Source organism: Primulina huaijiensis, chromosome 13 (genome assembly GCF_012295235.1).
Source record: "Primulina huaijiensis isolate GDHJ02 chromosome 13, ASM1229523v2, whole genome shotgun sequence".
In the NCBI taxonomy this organism is placed as follows: domain Eukaryota; kingdom Viridiplantae; phylum Streptophyta; class Magnoliopsida; order Lamiales; family Gesneriaceae; genus Primulina; species Primulina huaijiensis.
The window spans coordinates 14,354,623-14,369,233 of record NC_133318.1 but is presented as its reverse complement, the minus strand read 5'-3'; the positions used below and the strand labels follow the sequence as shown (position 1 = coordinate 14,369,233).

Sequence of the window (14,611 nt, the reverse complement as noted above, 5' to 3'; positions counted from 1 at the left end):
ATCTATCTGAATATACTTTTATTTATAGTGTTTATTTTAACTTTTATCTTTTTCTTTTGTTTCATTTTCATTTTCATGAGCATTTGGTCATGTTCACATAGTGGTCGACTAATTCGTAACAACCCCTTATTCTTACAAAACATGGAGGAAGCAACCAATCAATTGAAAAATGAAGATGAAACGCAATCCCAACATGATCATAATAGACGAAGAACATTTAAAAATCATGTGAATCTTACACAAATTAGTGCACCTTTATGTCTAGTCTGTTCTCCTGATACATCTCATTTTAACTTCAAGCCGCCTAAAAGAGAGTTCGTAGAAGTGTACAACACGTATAATGATTTAAATTGTAGCATGAATATCATTAGACTTAAGCTTTTTCCTTTTTCTTTAAAACATATAGCTACAACTTGACAACAAAATCTTAGATCAGGATCCATTACTTGAGATGAATTGCAACAACAATATTTGAATTTTTTTTCAATCTCATATAAAAAATTCTTTCAAAATACAAATCATCACTTCCACTTAAAAACAAAGAGAAACTTTTTATCAGTGCAGGGATTGGTACAAAGAATTTCTTAATCCTTTCCCACATCATAGTTTTAAAACTTGGAGAATTGTTTCTAAATTTTACGAAGGTTAGACACCTAAAGATAGGCAAACAATTTAATTTATGTGTAATGAAACATTTGAGTATAAAGATCTAAATGAGACAATTGAGTATCTTGAATCATTAGCTAAAAATTCTCAAAATTAGGACATTGTAGGCACAATTAAATCATCAAACAAAATTCAATCTCCCACATCTAGCGGAGGTATGTATACTCTCAAGGATGGACACGATCTTCAATCTATATTTGCATCTTTGGAAAGAAAATTTGAGGCATTCGAGATGAAATATGTGTAAACTAAAATCTGTTTAAGAGATTGCGTGTCATATTTGTGAAACTAATGATCATTCTACAAAATATTTTCCCACTTCGCCTTTTTTCAAAAAATATCTCAGTGAACAAGTCAATGCTTTAAATACTTTCAAAAAACTAACTTTGAACAATACTCTCAAAGTTACAATCATGGTTGGAGAAATAATCCAAATTTTAATTGGAAGAATGATAATGTTGCACAACCTTCACAACAATTTTTCCAAAATCAACAAAATTTGAAAATTATATATGCAACTTATGTTCTTCCACATAAAAAGTACCTGGAAGACACATTGTTTCTTTCATCGCCAAAAAATAGTCTATCAATACTCAAATTGTCCCAAACATAGCAGATTTAAAAGACACTTTTGCGAAATTTGTATCTGCATTTAATTTTCATGAAAAAGAAAATTTCCTTCACAACCCCAACATAAACCCAAGGATCATCATTCAAAACTGGAACTTCTGGAACTTAATCTCACAGTCGTAGTCCTTTACTAACTCAAGCCATCTACCTGCCTTATATTCAGTTCCTTTTGGGTGAAGAAGTATTTTAGACTTTTATGATCGGTGAATATTTTGCACTTCTTCACATAAAGGTAATGTCTCCAAATCTTCAATGCAAAAACTACTACTGCAAGCTCGAGATCATGAGTATGGTATTTTTTCTCGTGAATTTTCAACTGTCTTGACGCATAAACTATAACTCGGTCATTTTGCATCAGAACTGTGCCCAAACCAAGTTTAGAAGCGTCGGTATATAGAACATACTCCCCTTGCCCCGATGGCATAGATAATACTGGCGCTGAAATCAAGGCTTGCTTTAACTTGTCAAAATCGTCTTGACATTCGAGTCTCCATACAAACTTTGCATTCTTCTTTGTCAAGGCGGTCATAGGCACCGCTATGGATGAGAACCCCTGAATAAACTTGCGATAATAGCCAGCTAGTCTCAAGAAACTGCGAATCTCGATAACACTCTTAGGTACTAGCCATTCTTTAACTGCCTCCACTTTACTCGGATCAACTTCAACGCCATCACTAGAAATGATGTGGCCTAAGAAAGCCACTCTATCAAGCCAAAACTCGCACTTGCTGAATTTTGCATAAAGCTTTCTGTCTTGCAGTACTTGCAGTGCTATCCTTAAATGACGACTATGCTCCTCTTTATTCTTCGAATAGATCAATATATCATCAATGAAGACTATAATAAACTGATCCAGATACGACTGAAATACGCGATTCATGAGATCCATGAAGATCGCTGGCGTATTAGTCAGACCGAATGGCAAGACCATAAACTCGTAGTGCCTATATCTAGTACGAAATGACGTCTTGTGAACATCCGACTCTTTCACTTTCAACTGATGGTACCCAGATCGAAGATCAATCTTAGAGAATATCGATGCTCCTTGCAACTGATCAAATAAATCTTCAATTTTTGGCAGTGGATACTTATTCTTGATAGTGACCCTATTAAGCTCTCGATAATCAATGCAAAGACGCATACTAACATCCTTCTTCTTCACAAATAATACCGGTGCGCCCCATGGAGAATAACTAGGGCGAATAAAACCCTTGTCTAGCAATTCTTGTATTTGATCTTTTAATTCTTTTATTTCAGCGGGTGTTAGACGATACGGTGCTTTAGATATAAGAACGGTGCCCGAAATTAGCTCAATAGAGAATTCTACTTCACGATTGGGTGGAACACTAGAAACATCTTCGGGAAAGACGCAAGGAAAATCTCTGACAATATCCACATCCTCCAATTTCTGACTGATGGGAGCATGTGAGGTAGTGACACATGCTAGAAAAGCTTGGCATCCATGTTTAATAAGCTTCATCGCACATAGACAAGAGATAATGTACGACATTTGCTTGTTTCTCGCCGCCTCAAAGACAAAAGATTTACCACTAGGCAGTCGAATAGACATTGTTCTCTGAAGAAAATCAATCGAAGCTCCAGTCGCTGATAACCAATTCATCCCAAGTATAATATCAAATTAAGGCATAGGAAGCACAATAAGATTTGTCCGAACCATATCTTTGAATAAACGAAGCTCCAGATTCTTGACAATTTTAGACGTGAGCATTTGATCACCAGAAGAAATAGAAACTTTGAAACCCAAACCCATATCTTGAGGAGTAATATTCAGTCTTTTGATGAAGGTTTCAAATACGAATGAATGTGTAGCTCTTGAATCTTGCAGTGCATGGGTAGCTACCCTTTGAATGATAATCCTCCCTGCGGTGAAAACGTCTTTTAAATCTTTTTGTGTTGAAGCTTAATGAATTTCTATCGTTAATTTCCCAAAGTTATGTGAATATTGCGTGTTGAACTTAAGCATTTCTTGAAAAATTGCATTTTAGCCCTTCAATCTTTCGAAATTTGCATTTTAGTATCCAAATTTTCGATTATTTACAATTTGATCCTTAAATTTTCGAAGATTTATATTTTAGTCTCTTAAATTTCAAAATTACATTTTTGGCCCTTAAGAATTCAGAAATTGCTTTTTGGTCCCTTAACTTTTGGTTAATTGCATTTAGGTCCCTAAATTTTCGATTATTATATTTTTAGTCCTCAAAATTTCTAAAATTGCACTTAGAACCCTTCAAAAGTTCGAAACCCCTTACAACCCTTAATTATGATTTTTCTTTAATTTTGGTTCTAAAACTTTTATTTGGATTTATTTCATCCTTTACCTAAAATAAGGCACAAAATTCAATACCAATTTCTATGGTTCCCAAAATCATATCTTAAGTCCAACTAAGTAGAACATGCAACCTAATTTCCACTAGGATAAACTTGGTCCAAATTCAATTCTAATAACCAATTTAACATTTCATGCAAATAGGACCAATACAAAAATGTTAAATGACTAGGTTACCCGTGATAAGCGTAGTGTCTGCCTCCTCCTCGGCTTCTTCAGCATTCATCACATAAGCTCGTCCCACTGTAGGTGCTTTCCTTTTCGGGCAATCAGCAGCCTTGTGCTCATTCTCCTTGTAGTAGAAACACTTGAATGTCCCACATTGGCATTTGCCAAGATGTAAGCGATTGCACTCCTTGCATGGTTGCCTCTCAGCAGGCTTTGGTGCTACAGGATTTGGTGGCTTTTGCTGTCCTTGCTTTTTGATTTGACCCTGGGGCTTTTGAGGCCCTTGAGGTCTAGGAGGACCCTCTGTATATGGTTTCTTGTTTGGCTGATTGTTATTATGGTGTTGTTGCCTCTTGCGTTGCATTTCAAACTCTATGTCCCTCAAAGATTGCTCAGACTGCAATGCACAAGTAGTAGCAGTAGCGTAATCCAGAGGATCCATCATCATGACATTATTTCGTAATTTAGGTCGTAGACCATCCATGAAGTGTCTAAGCTTCTCCGCAAGATCCTTCCCTATAAGGGGTACAAAGTGACAACCCCTATCAGATTTCTTCACAAACTCAGCAACAGACAAGTCTCCCTGACGGAGGCTCATAAACTCCCTCTTCAGTCGCCCTCTAACATCAGCAGTAAAATATTTCTCATAGAATATCTCCTTGAAATGAGCCCATGTAATAGTAGCAATATTAACACCATGCTCGGCTCCTTCACACCATAAAGAAGCCTCATCCCTAAACAGGTAAGTGGCACACCTCACACGGTCAGTATCCACCACATTCAGATAACGAAAGTGTACCTCGAGTGAACGAATCCAACTCTCAGCAGCAAAGGGATCAGTGGTGCCAGAAAATTCATTCGGCCCTAGCCTCCGGAACTGATCATATATGTCATGTTGTGGCCTAGGTGCCTGCTGTAACTGCTGCTACAACTGCTACTGCTGTAACTGTTGCTCGAAGAAACGAGCCATCCCCTCTAACGCACGACTAGCAGCATCCCTTGGAGGAGGTGGTGGTGGTGGTGCATTCCCTTGATGGTTCACACTGTTCTCGGCTTGATTCTCATTAACAAGGGCACGTCTAGGAGGCATTTTATCTGAACGTTTTCCAAATTCTAACGTAACCAACATGCATTTAAATCTAAATTTTCTAATCATGTGACATATCTTTATTCATTTAGCAATTTGAGCATGCAAAGCATATATACTCAAAAAAGCTAGTAACATGTATCGTAAACATGTTATTCATGTCATCATGCAGGTAACATCTTAATGAATCATATAAAGCATGTAAAACTTACAAATTGAGGCTTGACGACTGATTTTTTCGGCGCTGATGGTGGCACAACCTTTTACAGAAACCTTTGCTCTGATACCAACTGAAACGTCTGCCATTCTTATTGCTTTAAAAGTACTAGAATTTTTTTTTAAACTATGAAATCGGCTGAACCCTTAACCATAAATACAAATATTTTTATAAAATATTTTGCATCATTTTAAAATAATAAATCAAACAACTAATATTTGAAAATCCAAAGGAAATAGTCCAAACATGAAATCATCAAATGTTATACCAAACCTAAAAAACAATAAATTTGAAAAGTATAGCCCATATTAAACCTCTAAAAAATCTCTCAAAAGCATAACTAAATAATCTTAAAAATCTTTAACTTAATCATAAACGTAAATCATAATTGCATAAAAGTAAAAGCGCTGGTCCTCGGGTCATGTGCATCTTCAGTCCAGTCAGGTCAACCATCAAAACCTCCATAAAACTCACCTGCATCCATCACACCTAGTGAGTCTAAAGACTCAACACACCATAATCTTTATAACAAATAATGCGTAAAAAATCACAAGCAACAGTGAAAATACTTTTACGTAAAAATAAAATTTTCATGACATGCATAACATAAGCCTCAACATTTTCGTTTTCCTCATTTCATAACATGTATCCTTTTATCATGATCATAAACATTTTTTTTTNAATTCATTCATTTCCTTCAACGTTTCATATTTTCATCACTTTATAAAAATCATGCATTTAATATCCTTTTTCTTTTTAAAAACAAGCATGCAACATGTCTTTTAACTTTATCGTTACGTCATAATTTCCATGAATAAATCATAAAATTTCATAAACCTTTAACATGACCATTTTAGCATATAAAAATTCTTAAACATTTAAAATGATCATAATAGCATATAAAACAGAATTCAGAGCACTGCCATGACATTTACTAATTTTTCGGGTGTAAAATTACAGTTTTATCCCTAGACGTAAAATTTTACGTTTTTGACTTTTTCTTAATTTCATTGACTTTAACAGGTCCCAAATAATTATTTGAGCTTAAATGAATTTTTCCATAATTTTATTTAACTTAAATAATAGACTTTTTAATTAATCGTTTTACGACGTTTTAATCCCGAAAAATCCCAAACTTTAATATAAAATTCTCATATTTAAAACTTAGATTATTTATAATATTTTAGCCCTCGTGGACCACGACTCAACCCCCGTGAGCCGTGTTTTGATTTAATTAGCAAGGGAAAACCCTAACTTGACCCTTGAAAGTCCCACACGAACCATGTCCCGATTTCCTCGAGCCACCCTCGAGCCATGCTGGACCAGACCCTGACCAATCACTTAGGACACCCTCCTGGACCCTTGGAACCCACGGACCAGCCCCCCAGGCTTGAACTGAAGCCACACCAGCAGGTGCCAGCAACGACCGAGAACTTCACTAATGCATGGACTCTACGTTTTGGTGCATAGGACCCTAGCTGACAGAGCCACCCTTGAACCAGCCTATTTTACCCTCACCTAGGACCCTAAGGACGCACCCTAGCCCAGCTCGAAGTCCCCATACCGAGCCATGTCTCCTACGCAAGCCACTGAACCCATGTGACGCTACTTGGACCTCTTGGGTAGGAGTCCTAGCTAGGACTCCTACCTGCCCCCTCAACTCGAGTCCTAGCATGGCTAGGACTCTTCCCTCGACTCAACCAGCCCCTGGCCGAGCCATGGCCCCAAGCCGTGACCAAGCCACCCACCTATACCTGAAAACCGAGCCCTATGATCATTCTATGCCCGATTTGGTTCCAGCTTGTTGTTTCATGTTGTGCTGCGTTTTGGATGGTGTTCTAGGACCCTTAACTCATTTAGAAACAAGGCTTGATCATATCCTAATCATGGCAGCCTCTTGAACAACATAAAACATGATTTGGATAAAAAAAAATCATAATTTTAATACATGTATGTGCAATATTACGAAAATATTAACAAGAATACAATGTTTTTCATACCCACATAATTTAAAACAATAATACGATGTGATAGACGAGAAAAAGAGATGTATGGCGTGTCTTTGTGCTTTAAACGCACGATTATACGTTGACGATGCGAAGAACTTTGACGAGGAGGGCCTAGGCTTGTGTTCCCTTGAAAACTTCGACTTCCTCTCTTCAAACTAAGATGTGTGTGTCCTGTGTTTTGATGGAGAGAATTGTGAGAGTGTGCAAATCTGAGTGTGGACGTGAACAATGAGGGTTTGGGGGTGAGTTTTGCACTTTAAATACTCCTTAAATCAACTAATAAGGCTTAGGCCTATTAAGGGTATAATTAGGCCCATTAGTATTTAATTAAAATACTAAAAAATAGTTTTGTTTAAATAAGTTCGTGAATTTAATAGCCGGGTTGCCAAAAAAGTTCGTGTTTTTGTTGAAAAACCTACACCAATAAAAATTACGTCTCGGCGTATAAAATCACATCGAAACCTTTATTTTCAAAAATATGAAAAACCATCAACCATATTTTAAATAATTATTTAATAAAAACATTTTACGTTTTTCAGCCCTCGGTCTCCGTTCCTCGATCGCATCTTGAATAATATTTAAAAATATAGTTTTATGCAGAATGATAAAAAAAAATCCTATTTAACCTATAATCATGCATGTCACATAATCAATTAAGCAATTAAAATAAATTAATTAGCCATTTTTCATAATTCCTAGATTTGCATGCAGTTGGGTTACGTCATCTTAATTTTGGAACTTACACTTTACTACCAAAAAGGGAGAAGAATATGCTAGGGAAAGAATAGAACTAGATGCTAGGGAAAGAGCAAAACCAAGCAACAGGTCCTGAGTGATACATCTGAATGAAAGTGATGAGATCTAAGAAATCAATTTTGTTGAAGAGTAGATAGTAGAATCAGAACTTGTTTTTATGCCTTATTTTATTAACTGATTTTGACTAACAATTGCTCTTATTTCAGTCGTAATGTTATCTAATTTGATGATCTTCGTTCTTGTCTGGTTTATTAGTCTTCTGGGTTTTTTCATCACCATAAAGGAGAAAATTGTTAGGAATATCTTAATATTGGTGATTCGAATTACTTAAGAAAAATCAGAACTCTTTTATAACTTAAGAAAAGCAGAACACATCCTAAGAATAAAATAATAGAAGACTTCCGCATGCTTACATTTCCGTGGTACTTAACCAAAAGAAACAGTAGCCCTTATTATTAGAAACCAGAAGTAATAGTCATATTGATTGTCTTTTATGATGACAAGTTAGATTATGACAATTCTTATAACCGCTTTGTTCAGAGATTATTTATATTTATTGTAATTGTTTTAAATCAGTAGTACACTTAATTAAATTCCCTTTAGTGAAACTTACTATTGCTACCATATTTGGGTACAAAACAAATAATAAGTCTAAAATCTATTCAGGTACTCTCAACTGACAATAGAGTTGTTCTTATCCACGTTGAAGAAGTGATATATAAGGATTTTCGATCGATTCATGAATAGCAAGTGATATATCGATCACTATATCAAAAAAAATTTTTTCAATCACTCTCATACTCAAGCTCTTCATATATTCAATATCTGAAAATCCAGCACACGATTAAAGTTTTTATCTGATTCAGAATATCACTTGTTTTATTATTTTTTACACTCATTCTTTTATCATCAACCGTAAAGTGTGAAGTATTTGTAACATGTGGAAAGAGTTTTTCCCATAACCAGATTTTATTAAGTTTTGAATTGTAATTGTAACACCCCATTCCCATGACAATAACATTTAAAAGAAATGACACACGCGAAAGCCTTAACATTGAAAAGGAAAATGAACCATATAACATTTGATTATAAACATTTTCTACTAATGATACATAACCATTTACAAAATATCCAAATGCCACTACACTTTAGTTCCATTTACCATAATACATGTCTATTAAAAATTTTCCCATGTTCACTACACCAAAAATAAGAGTGACATAAACAAAAGTTTTTCCTTTCCATAGCCATATGACTTCTTCTTCCTCGAACAATCCGCTTCAATCTTTTTTATCACCTGCATCACATGACATTAACTGAAATGAGATAAAACTCATTAAGTAGAAAGCTATACATAACAAGTACATATACATGGCTTGGCTTGAAACATGGCTATGGCAATGACAATGAAAATAGAGTAATACCATCTTCAATGAACAATACATAATCAAGGCAATAAAGATGGTATAACATGGCACAATTAACGGAAAGGAAATGATAGTTCTATGACCTGTGACCTGTGAATAGTATCTCTTTGGTATATAAATATATCAAAACTGTGAGATATACTCATAATTATGAGATTGGCTAATGACATGCATGAATACTATCATTCTTTGGCTTTAATTATAGGAAAATTAATTGGGACATTTTAACAAACACTTGGTAGGAACAAAGAATTACTAGCTCTTTTGTCAATCAATTCAATTGTAATCTTTGAACAATGAGTATATAACAATATACCTATCAATTGTATGCCAATGAAAGGAGCTAATTAACAATAACATGACTTGATACATATATAAATCATGTGAACATTTGAAAGGAAGCTTCTACTTACAACCCACAATCACTTTGGTTGCTATGATGTTCTTTGAATGATTCCTACAACAATAATCACAATAATATCCATAAATCATTACCATTAATCCAAGGAAACAATAATTCAAATTAACCCTTCATTACTTCAAACCCTGCCACCTCCAAGAATATAAAATTTTTTACCTTGTAGCTTGAAGTCTAAGATAGGAGACACTAAAAATCAACTATAATCCTTGCAATTGGAGTAAAGAATGAAGGAGAGTAAATCTTGAAGGGAAAAGAGCTAGGAACGATCCAAGGAAAAAGAAGAAATTAGAAGTGAAAAGAATAGTCTAGAAAGTGGATTAAAAGCCTTCAAATCCACCAAAAACGTGTTTACAACAGCGCCGCGGAGCTGCCCAGCAATGCTACAGCTCTAGGCCAGCGCCTAGCAGCGAGGCAACGCTGTGGCGCTGTCCCCTGCACCAAAATACACCCCAACACAACTTTAAATCCAATATTTTCCAATACCATTCAATACCAATAAAATTAGCATCCCAATACATCCTCAATTTATCCATTAAACCATCACAACAATCCATTTCCATAAGCAACACTAACCATAAACATAACATCAAAACAATAACTATACTTTTACCATTTCAAATAAACATAACCATAACCATAAACAATAACCAATCCTCAATATCTCTTCCATCACACCATATTAAATATCTATTAATCATATTTCTTAAACACCAAACCATAGAATACATCATAAACAATAACATAATAGAAGGTCGGGCTGTTACAGTAATACTAAAAGTTTGAGTACGCGAAGATAAGTCTTACTGAATTGGGTTTGTACAAGATTGTACTTGTCAAAGTTTTTTAGTGATGCCTTATTGAAACAGAAGAAGGGCTAGTCCTTCGAACTTCCAGAAACAAGCCTTGATTTATTGTATTATCTACTGCTTTATTGTTTCACTCAAGTGTTGTGGACTATTTCCTCACTTATAATAGTCTACTGCGCTTTATCATTTGAACGGGATTAGCTTTTGACCTCACAAAAGGTCTGATTCACTTTTTCAATAGTAGAAAAGAAAAATTTTGGAGTGTTTATTCAACTCCTTTCTAAACACTCCATCAATCCTTACACTCAGAATATATGTGTACCACAAGCAATTGAAAATCTCTCAAAATAGAATAATAAGTTGGAAATGTCAGTAGCGTGTATCAACAAATCTCGCAACACATAATACAATTTCATTTTTCTTCACAAAAATTCGTTCACAAGAACCGATACTCTCATAGAATAATACAACATTTAAAGCTCACGGCCTCTCTCGACCACACATGGTCACATTTAACAATCTTCAAAATGAATGAACACTCATTTTTTTAGAAGACCTCATCATATCCAAGATATACATTATCTTTTCAAATCTTACATCATATCTTTTCATGTCAATCAAGATAATATATTTCTATATTTTCATAATATCTTCGACTATCACAAGATATATACAACAAAATATTTCCCTCAATTATCTCTTTATGTCAAAAATTTTCAAACCAAAATTTTAAATTTTCTTGTCATAATAATTTCAAAAATTAAGCCTACCAAAAATAACAACTAACAAGATATATTCCTATTATTTTTGTTTAATTTGGAGTTGGAAGCTAAACAACATTTAAGTGGAACCCAAAAGATGGAATCAACTTTGCAAACTTCCGTTGATGGAGGAATCCAAATGTCTAATCTTAAAAGTACTTTAAATGCTCCACAATAATGAAGTGGTGGGAGAATGTCCATAATATTATCATGTGAGAAAAAGACATTGATAATTGAGGGGTGTGGTGGTGGGGTAATTGAAGGGCTCTTTCCAGAAAAGTGATGCTTCGATAAAGTAGTTTTTCCTATCACATGCACATCACATCCAAATGGAATCACATATTTATAATTGAACATATCACATTGAGAGTCCCCATACCATCTGAGAAATAAACCCACATCTAATTTATCATTTCCAAAAATTGGATTTTGACGATTTTGACGATTTTGACGCTCTTTTCTATAAATGATTTTTATTTTATGTTGGATAAAATTTTAGCACAACCCATTAATTTGAGTTGAGTAACAAAGTACACTTCATGGAGGAGTATAATAAAATAGTAATAAAATACTGAGAAAATGACAAAGACAGGCCTGTTTCTTTCCAGTTTTCAAGAAACTTGACCAGTTCCTCCCTCCACTGGATAATTTTTGAAAGAAAAAACAAAGTGCAAAACTCACATTTACCAAGCAATTAACCTAAGAAAATTGGATAGATGGAGGGCAAGAGAGAATATATCAAGGGTTTATGCAGGGCCTTCGACCTTACATGGAAGGTAGTACCTCCATTGCAAGGAATAACTCAGATTTGACCATAAATGATTTTGACGTAAAACCTACATATATTATGTGGATTTCATATAGAATTGGTCAAAACTACCTCATCTGTAAGATCGAATTTCCCGGCTTATGCATAGACAGAGGACTGGGAAATTACACATTACAAGTGCCAACTAGCTTAGATTTTCAATCCGAGGGAGATTTCTCGTTTCTTTTTCTTTTTCTTTTTTCCTTTTTATGACTTTTTAGCTTTTTTAACGGGCAATTAAGATTTCTACCAGGGCCTCCATAATAAAAGTAATGTCCCCAATCTCCATTACTCCCGGTTTGGACATCGTAACAGTTGGATTGTTCAGTAAAGGTGCCAAGACCTTTGGGAGATTTAAGATTGTTGGAGCTATCCACTACATGTATGTTTCTGAAGTAGCTTGATTTTCCAAATCCTTCTTCTGGGAAATGGCCACTGCCCATTTGAGCTGTCGTGTGTTGTCCATTGGGTTCAGAATTTACAATCTCGCCGCCCCATTCGATCATGGATGCACTGTCTGCCAAGTACGAAAACAAGAAAGATGGCCAATACCTTAACACAAAGTCGTTTCCAAATTGCATCCACCAGTGTCCCTCTTTTGGATCATACATATCATCGAAAAGAACAAATCAGATAGGTGTTTAACCAAGAAATCAAGTAAACAATGCCCTTAATTTGCATTGGGCCCCTAAGGAAGAGAAGTAAATTTGGCAGCTGAATCGTTACAATAGGCATGCAAATGTACAATGTACTCCCGACCTTTATTATGTTCCACTTGAAGAAATGGAAAAATTGATAAATTTCTCTTATAAGTTTATAATTTTTTGAGTTGGTCTCATATGAAGACCGTCTCACGGATCTTAATCTGTGAGACGGGTCAACCCTACCCATATTCACAACAAAAAGTAATACTCTTAGCATAAAAAGTAATACTTTTTCATGGATGACCCAAATAAGAGATCCGTCTCACAAATACGACCCGTGAGACCGTCTCACACAAGTTTTTGTCTAATTTTTTTGTCCGATATCTTTGTTATATTTGATTTATATCCTATATCTCTACATTATTTAGACATTTGATCTTTTTTTAGCTAATTTCAACCATAATTGTTGAAGTGACATTTTCCTTAGTGACATGTAAACTTTGAATGGGTGGTTTGCAATATCATACATAATGTGGAATTAAACAGACGCATCAGCTTTTATTAGAGGGAAAGTGGGCACCTCTTCCCTTCTATATCTATTGACATTTATGTTAAGGGAGAAACAAATCTCTATTTTCACTAAAAAAATCTCCAATTTTCTGATATAAGAGAAGTTATTTTTACAAGAAATTCGGATTCAATCTGCATTTGATCTTTATATATCACCACCGAAATATGGCATGTAATCTTTATTCCTTAAGCTTCCATGAGATGTTTTTCAAAGGCTAATACTGGTTTTATAGTGATACAAAATGAAAAGCATTTGAAGAGGATATGTGAAAAAGGTTTGAAAACTTTTAGAGAAGAGAACGTATACAATGAGGAAGGGCATCACAAGATTCTTTTCAGCAGATATTCTCATGATAAGGATTCATGTACCAATGAACAAAAATTAGGTTGTTTATAGTCACATTGTATGATGTTTTTCTTTTGCTAGAAGTGGATCAAAATTATGTTTGAATTGTATGAATGTAATTGTTTATATTTAGTGTATTTGTTTGATAGATTGGTGAGCCCTGTGGATATAGGTCGGTTGGACCGAATTACGTTAAAATTACATATGTTCTTATTTTTACTTTCATTTTTACATTTACTAGGAAAAAAGACGTGAGACACATTCAAAAAAGTTGTTTTGGTAAAAATTAATTATCCAAATGAATTAGTGTCACGTCTATTTTTTTATTTATTAGTTTTGACATTGATATTGTTAGAACATTTAGTTTTGGTGTTTGATAAAAACATCACAACCGAATTCGAGCAGAAACTGAAATCATTAGCCCAACTGATCGCAGCCCAAACTGATATCCAGCATAAAAATCAATCTACCAAACTGATTTAGGGACTTTTGATTTCAAACCGACAGACTATCACTTTAAACAATATCGTTACAAGGACCTTATCGATCAGTTATTAAAGACCAAAACCTAAAGTAATACAGCTTTTTGTTCACACCGATCAGTGTTAAAGATCAGAGTGATAGTTGAACGAATATTTTTTTGTACGAGTTATTATTAAAGATTGAGACTATATATGAAATCAGTTGAACCAGCCAGAGACAACAATTCTCGACTGCGAACAAAGCCAAATCTCTTTACAAAAATATTACAAAAAAAGTCAGATTAAAGAAGAAGCACACACACTGATTCGTTATTTATCTGATCATATCAAGGACAAAATTCTTCTGTCTACTTCACATAAGTTGTGAGCAAGAAACTCTACTGGTCCAAGTCTTCAGTTTTAGTTTCACTAAGAGTTTCAGTTAGGCAATGTTAAGGTAATTTCAAATCACTTATAATTACCAAAG

The 14,611-nt window shown here is 34.6% G+C and overlaps 1 protein-coding gene across 1 annotated transcript; it reads right to left on the bottom strand.

Annotated features, from left to right (window-relative positions):
* Window positions 1-2,935: 2,935 nt before the first annotated feature.
* Window positions 2,936-4,877, bottom strand: LOC140991248 (uncharacterized). The gene is made up of 2 exons (XM_073461184.1): window positions 3,821-4,877; window positions 2,936-3,177 (listed from the first exon to the last, which is right to left on the bottom strand). The coding sequence occupies exons 1-2, from the start codon at window positions 4,407-4,409 to the stop codon at window positions 2,936-2,938; spliced, it is 831 nt and encodes a 276-aa protein (XP_073317285.1). The 5' UTR covers window positions 4,410-4,877.
* Window positions 4,878-14,611: the final 9,734 nt, after the last annotated feature.

What these genes read in the sequence shown, in the direction of transcription:
- LOC140991248 (XM_073461184.1), bottom strand. Translation starts at nt 4,409, where the DNA reads ATGAGCCTCCGTCAGGGAGACTTGTCTGTTGCTGAGTTTGTGAAGAAA. An exon ending in AGACACTACGCTTATCACGG is followed by an intron (nt 3,178 to 3,820) that starts GTAACCTAGTCA and finishes TTTTCACCGCAG; the next exon opens with GGAGGATTATCATTCAAAGG.